We start from the raw sequence: 7,500 nt of genomic DNA on the forward strand, positions 1-7,500 counted from the left end.
ACACACACACACACACACACACACACACACACACACACACACACACACACATCACTATTACCACCATCTCAATCTCCACCACAGCCCCTCTTCTGCCAACTCAACTCCTCACTCTTCGCTTGTGAGTTTTTTCCCTCTATTCTCCCCATTTCTCTTTTTTTGTGTTCCTCAACTTTCTCTTTTTTCTCTAGTTCTCTTCTCCAAGGTCTCCCCATCAGGAGTTTTACGACCCCTCTATGGGGATTTATTCCCTCCATAAATGCATACCCACACATACTTTAAGTTGGAATATATACGTCTACACTACAGTTGCGAGAACAAAAAAAAAGAGAAAACTCACAAACAAAAACAAACAAAAAAAAAACGAAAAGAAAAGAGGAGCGTGAGAGTGATGAGTCGGCTGTTTTCGTGTCACAATTTCTGGGCCTGTTGTCACCTTAATTACTTTCAAGACGAGCACATGTACGGAGGGAATTCTTGTTTTTTATTTATTTTTTCATCTAAAGCAGTGCAGCTGTGAACACTTATTTATGCACTTATTTATTTTATTTGTGCACAGGCCTTGTTTTTTTAATCCACGGCAGACCGTTTGAGTTTTAAATTGCACATTTTGCAAGGACTGCTGTACAGTATATTTACACGCACGCACGCGGATACGTACACACACACACTCGCACGCAAGCGCACAAACGCACACACACACACACACACACACACATGCACGCACACACACACGCACGCATGCACATACACATATCACACACACAGGCTGGTGAAAGATGTAATTATGCAAGACATTTTGTGCCCATCGCGATTATTCTCACCGTTGTTCTTTTAATGGCTTTCCAAAAGGAGCCATTAACTTTTAATGTGTGCAGTTTCATGTACTGTATTTATAATGTATACGACTATCTATTATTTTTGCAGTTCTGTGATACTGCTTAATGATCATTACTACAACTTCAACAGGTTACTATTACTAGAAACTGAAGGAATGGCAGAGCATCACGAGAGTGGTTAACATATATGGGTCCCACGTTATTTGCATGGCCCTCTTCATCAGTGATTCTGTAGCCTCATAATGCACGTCCTTACACCAGTGGAACGCTGTAATCAGAGAGAGTAGAGAGAGAGAGGTTCCATTGTTTCAGGGATACATCTATTAGCAGTAATACACACAATGTGCCTGCAGAATGTGCAAGCAAAATCAAACATTTGTTAGGCATGTATTCGCAAATGTCTTGTTCATGCACAATAAGGGATTTATTACCAATTTAACCTTAATAAGGACCTAGTAGGCCTTAGCGTTTGCTTAGTACATGCCTTACAAGTTACTTAGGCAGGCATTAACATTGTATGTATCAGAGCTAATAGATGTATCCCTAAAATAAAGTGTTACCGAAAACTTAACTACAATAGGGTCAAAGACGTCTTTGTCATTCAGTGTTACGGACACCATCCGCCGACTGTAACTGCAAAAAAAACATGATTTTTAAATGGTTTCAAGTGAATGGATGACAGCCGAGGCTTTCATGAATCCCCTGTAACAATCAATAAATAAAAAGTCATGTTTTTTTTTTCAGTTACAGTCAGCAGAAGGCATCCGTTACACTGAATGACAATGCCATTTTGCACGTCTTTGACCCAATAGTACTAAGTCTTACATTACTTTGACATAACACAGGGCCTTTGGTAATGCACTACGACTTGGTCATTGTCATTCTGGTAACAGCAAAGGTATTACGCCGTGCGTTAATGGTTTGACACTTTTGTCTGGTTTCCTCACAAAAAATCCACTAATACTTGTTAGGTGGCTGTGGCCTTTGTTGTAGCCAAACATGGATTCAGACATAGAACAAATCTAGATAGTTATTTCTGTTTTTGATGTTCAAAGTGGTGAAGGATTTTTTTTGGACTCTATTCTCTCTATTGAAATCTATTTTATCTAATTCATCTGATTATCAAAGCTCTGCTCTTGTCTCTCTTTTGTCTCTCTCTTCCTTGCTGCAAAACAACAAAGAACATCATCTCATCTTGGCATGACTCATGAATTAAATCCAACCTCTGCTCTTGTGTTCCTCTCGTCCTCGCAACAGGAGGGTGCACGGCTGCTGCAAGTGTCGGCACTGCAGCTTCACGGCGGCCGACACGTCGAGCCTGCTGGAGCACTTTAACACGGCCCACTGCCCCGCCGACCCCGCTGCCCAGCCCCCCGGCGGTGCCGGCCGCCCCGGATCTGGAGGAGGAGGACCCGGAGCCCCCACCAACGGCTGCTCGGCGCCCTCCACCCTCAGCATCAAGGAGGAGAGCAAAGGCGACCTCAAGCTGTACAGCCTGGCGCCGCCCGAGGGCCGTCCGGCCGAGACGGGCCACCCTGGCCTGGGCCTGGGGATGATGATGATGATGGGGCCCGAGACCGGGGTGAAGAGCGAGGCCCTGGATGAGAAGGAGCACCTGACCCGCGGAGGTGGTGGAGGCGGCGGCGGAGGTCCACTTCCAGTTGGCGATAAAGGCTGGGCTGAGGCGCTGGCCAGAGCCAGTGCGGCGGCGGCAGCAGCCGCGGCGGCAGCCAACAATGCTGGGGACCAGGTGCAGAGCCTGGTGTGGGTGCCCAAGGAGCGGGCCGGGGAGATTCTGCGCGGCAGTCCCTCGCAGTTCCCCCAGGGGGCGCTAGGCCTGCTGAACGCGGTGGCCGCCCAGCAGCAGCATCACGAGCAGCAGAAAGCGGCGGCGGCAGCAGCAGCCGTGCTCAGGGACTCACCCGGCCTCGTGTTCAGCCTCAGCGCAGACGCCAAGGGCTTCCTACAGGCCCAGACCCCACCTGAGCGAGGAGGAGGGGGAGAAGAAGAAAGAGGCCGAGGAGGAGGAGGAAGAGGAGGAGGAGAAAGAGGCGAAAAGGGAGGAGGAGGTGGCAACGAGGTCAAGAGCTCCAAAGAAGAGTCGCAGTCGCTTCTACGGGTGAGTGGGACACTTGTGTCTCCCTGTTTAACTTTTCTTTTCTTTCTCTGTTCTCCGTCTCCTGTTTCTTTCATTTGCTTCTCTTTATCTACCCATCTCTCACTTTAGGAAAGTGAAGCAGCTTTTATTTTATTTTCATTTTGCCCATCTCCCTTGTTAAAAAAAGAAAACACAGCTCATTTTGAACAAAAGGCCCCCCCTTTTTGTTTCTTTTCATCCCTTTCTTCTTGCTGTGATGGCCCGTTTCAGCCTAGATATCACTTAACTCGGGTTGGCAGCAGAGCGAGACAAGACACCATGATGAAACAGGCAGGCTCCAGTCCAGTCTTGCCTTGTCCGGCCTTGCTTTTAATTATTTGTCTGCACCTTGCGTTCGCTTACCTCACTTTCCCAGACTTCTTTAGGCCTATTTCGGCCCCTTGAGTTGACTCTCACTGTGCCTCTGTGCTGGTGTGCCCACACCAACACTATACACACTTTATTTTCCCTACCGGTTCAAGTTTGCAGTTCAAGAGTAAATCTTGTGGAACTTCCTTGCTGCAAAAGAACAAAGTTAACTCAAGTCTATGACCACTGGGGGTCTGAGGAAGAAAAAAACGTGAAAATAAATCCTTGTATTTGCTGGCAGTAGTGGCAATCTCAAGGAAACTCCACCAACACCTTCTTGACAGGCAGACTTCCAGAACACCTTGTCCAGAGGCAATATAGCCACACTCTGAGGTGTCTTTGGGGGTTGTAGGTTCGAATCCCACCTGACCTCTCCTTACACCTGCATCCATGGCTGCAATGCTCCTAAGCAAGGCACCTAAACCCGCATTGCTCCAGGGACTGTAACCAATACCCTGAGAAATAGTAAATGTTAGTCGCTCTGGTTAAAAGTGTCAGCTAAATGTAATGTAATGTAATGTAATGTAATGCAATGTAATGTAATAACGTAATGTGTCCTCCTTCCTTACCACTAAGTCAAGTTCTTAACCATTTGTGCTGTAAAAACTGTCCTGTATGTGTATGTGCAGTAATGGTAATTGTCACAGGAAGACAACATCACCATCTGCTTGTCCACAAACAGTGTAGATTTAAGTAGTTTTGGGTAGGGTGCACACATCCAAAAACACTTTTTGCAGGTGCCAGACAAAAGTGTCAGAGAGATGAAGTAAAAGCAATGTTTGATCACGTGTTGCTTTTTAAATAATACACTTTTTAATTAATACATTTTTTTAAGCTTATTGGCAGTGTGCAGACCTACCTTCTTCAATACAACCACAGACAGTATACCCATCTCATCTCAGCAGATGAAGCCTGAATCTGTAGACCCTAAGTGACTAGACTTGACATTACATTACATTACATTACATTACACTTAGCTGACACTTTCATTTATTCAAAGTGACTTACAGTTATTATTTGTCAGGGTATTGCCTTGCTCAAGGGCACTTCAGCAATGTATGGAGATGTAGGGAGAAGTCAGGGGGGATTCGAACCTGCAACCCCTAGATTGAAAAAACAACTCTCTAACCACTAGGCCACGGCTGCCCACCGAGGCAGATACACTCCTCAAAGCTTGATCTATGCTTGAAGTCTATGACCATTGGGGGTTAAAGCTATAAGCTCTATATGGTAGGTGCACGCTAATGGCAGCCTGAAGGAAATTGTAAGGGCAATACCAGCATACTCATTCTCAGTCTCTTCTCAGCTTCACTGGTGATGATCACCTCCACTGTCTTTGCCCTCCAGGTTGTGACCAAGCCATTAAAACAAAACAACAACATAAACACCCACCACAACTCACTTGGTTACGCTCTGAGCCCCAGTGGCACTGGAACCCTCTCCCAGGTGTCTTATTTTTTCATTTATTTTTCTAGTATTTTTTGTTTGTTTGTTTGTTTGTTTTTTGTTTTCTGTCTCAGCTCAGGGCTTTGCTCAGGCCAGGCCAGGGTGGTTCCTGCCTGCACATATTGTTTGTTTATTCTTTTTGTTTTGCTTTGTTTGTTTTCTTTCCTCCTCTCTCCTTCACTCTACTTCTCTCTGTCTGTCTTTTCCTTCCTCCTCTCTCCTTCACTCTCCTTCTATTCTCTCTGTCTGTCTCTTCCTGAGAGCTCACTGGAGAGGCTAAATCAGAGCAGATGGATGCGTGTAGATGGCACTTCAGTAGCAGCAGAGCAGAGGCACTAGCACAGTGGCGGCTCTACCTATTTTGGGGCTCTAGCCAAAATATAGACATAGGGGCCCTCTTGAATTATTTTTCTGCCATTGACCATGGTGGAGCTGAGTGTTGGGGGGCCCCTACAGTGGGTACTGGGGAGGGCCCTACGCAATTGCCTAGTCTACCTATTGGTAAATCCGGCTCTGCACTAGCAGCAGCAAAAGCAGCATACTGTGGCTTTGAAAGCGGGGCGCACTCTGTAGGATTTACTGGGTTCAGTGGAAATGTAGTGGGTGGGCTGGGTGGGGGGGTGGAGGTGGGGGTGGTGGTGGAGGGTGTGGAGGTTAGTGGGTGGAGTGGGAATAGGGTGAAGTGCTGGTGGAAATGGTGGTTAGTGGGTGGTGGTAGAGAGGGGAGGTGTGGAGGGTGAAGGTGGGGGTAGCTGTGGGGGGGGGGTAGTGGGTGGAGTGGCATTATGGGGAAGTGGAGGTGGGTTGGGGGGGGTGAAAGTGGAGGTGGTGGTGGAGGGTGGAAGGGGAGGTAGGTGGTGGTGGAGGGTGGAAGGGGGGGGTGTGGGGTGGTGGAGGGTGGAGGGTGGGGAGGCTGTGGAGGGTGGGGATGCTGTATAGAGCTCGAAAGTGACGTCACTTCCCCCGATTTCATGGGACCTCAACGGCGTTTTTAGCCGAAAATCGTAGCATGTAATCCAATGGCGGTATTAAAATGATATTTCGTTCCCCTTCGAGTTGTGCCACGAGCTCCACATATGTTGTTTCTGATATTTTTGTTTAATTTTTCGTACGAACCCCCAAACTTTTTAGAAAGCTGTGTTTCTTCACATTTTTCATGCAAACGGCCTCGGAACAAAACATTGATGCTTCTGCATGAATAATCTTTATCTAGCCTCTTAAACAGCATATTTGGAGCCCAGCGCATATAATGACTGTGATCGGAAGATATTTACACGCTACCATGTTGTTAGATGGTCTGCTTAGGTCCCGTGAAATGCGGAACTAAGGGGCGGGACTTTCGAGCTCTATAGGGTGGTGGGGTCATGGGGTGGACCGACCTTCTCACTTCCCTCAGAAGCGTGTCTTCACAGCAAGTGTCTATCAGTATGACGGCATACATGCACTGCATATAGGCCTCATAGTGCACATGCGTTCATACATAGGCTTCTCCATACATAGGATATGTGTAGACATACTAGGCCTCTCCATTGGCATCTTGTCAGCTCAAGTTTCCTTGCTGACATGCTGTCTGTCATTCCCTGGAGATGGAGTCTAGACTACGCAGTGCATTTGTTTTGTATGAGTGCATATGTTTGTATTTGTGTGTGTGTGTGTGCCGACTGGAAGTTATGGAGTTATTTTGAAATATGTATGACTGAATCGTCTGTGGATGAATATTTCAGGTGCACTGCGAACGCCGCTGTCTGTGTGTGTGTGTGTGTGTGTATGTGTGTGTGTGTGTGTGTGTGTATCTGGTGTTATTTATAGTTTGTGTGTGTGTGTGTGTGTGTGTGTGTGTGTGTGTGTGTATGTGTGTGTGTGTGTGTGTGTGTGTGTGTGTGTGTGTGTGTGTGTGTGTGTGTGTGTGTGTGTGTGTGTGTGTGTGTGTGTGTGTGTGTGTGTGTGTGTGTGTCCGCTTTCGTGGGTGCGTTTGACCAGGCAATATATTGTCCACAGTCTCAAGTGTCTGCTGCATCCCAGGGATAATGTAGGAGATTCTGCTACAGGAGTGTGTGTGTGTGTGTGTGTGTGCGTGCATGCGTGCGTGAGTGAGTGTGTGCGCGCGTGTGCTACAGGATGTCTCTTGGCCTCATTAAGTCAGGTTTTTGTGAGTTTATAAATAGCCGCACACACAGACACACACACACACACACACACACACACACACACACACACACACACACACACACACACACACACACACACACACACACACACACACACACACACACACACACACACACACACACACACACACACACACACACACACACACACACACACACACACACACCTCAGACAGACTTGCACACAGAGATAGACACAAACACTCTGTCTGTTTCTGTCTTGCACACGTGCGTGCACACACACACACGCACGCACACACACACACACACACACACACACACACACACACACACACACACACACACACACACACACACACACACACACACACACACACACACATTCCCACTCGCGCTAGCACGGTGTGTTTAAAGTAGCAGAGCGATAAGCGTAGCGGTGCGGGCTATTTTAAGACGCCTCTAGGTGCAGATGGCAAGCATGGCACCATGAAGGAAGAGAGAGAGAGAGAGAGAGAGAGAGAGAGAGAGAGAGAGAGAGAGAGAGAGAGAGAGAGAGAGAGAGGTGGTTCTCGTGAGTGCT

General features: G+C 47.4%; 1 protein-coding gene across 6 annotated transcripts in view; it reads left to right on the forward strand.

The window, feature by feature from the left end:
- trps1 (trichorhinophalangeal syndrome I) overlaps positions 1-7,500 on the forward strand; it is a 193,240-nt gene that overhangs the window by 75,401 nt on the left and 110,339 nt on the right. For all 6 annotated transcript variants that reach the window (XM_063185583.1, XM_063185588.1, XM_063185584.1 and 3 more), the window contains exon 5: positions 2,097-2,958. In XM_063185583.1, the coding sequence (XP_063041653.1) occupies positions 2,097-2,958 (862 nt within the window). The remainder of the gene's footprint in view (positions 1-2,096; positions 2,959-7,500) is intronic.

This window comes from Engraulis encrasicolus, chromosome 20 (genome assembly GCF_034702125.1).
Source record: "Engraulis encrasicolus isolate BLACKSEA-1 chromosome 20, IST_EnEncr_1.0, whole genome shotgun sequence".
Lineage (NCBI taxonomy): Eukaryota > Metazoa > Chordata > Actinopteri > Clupeiformes > Engraulidae > Engraulis > Engraulis encrasicolus.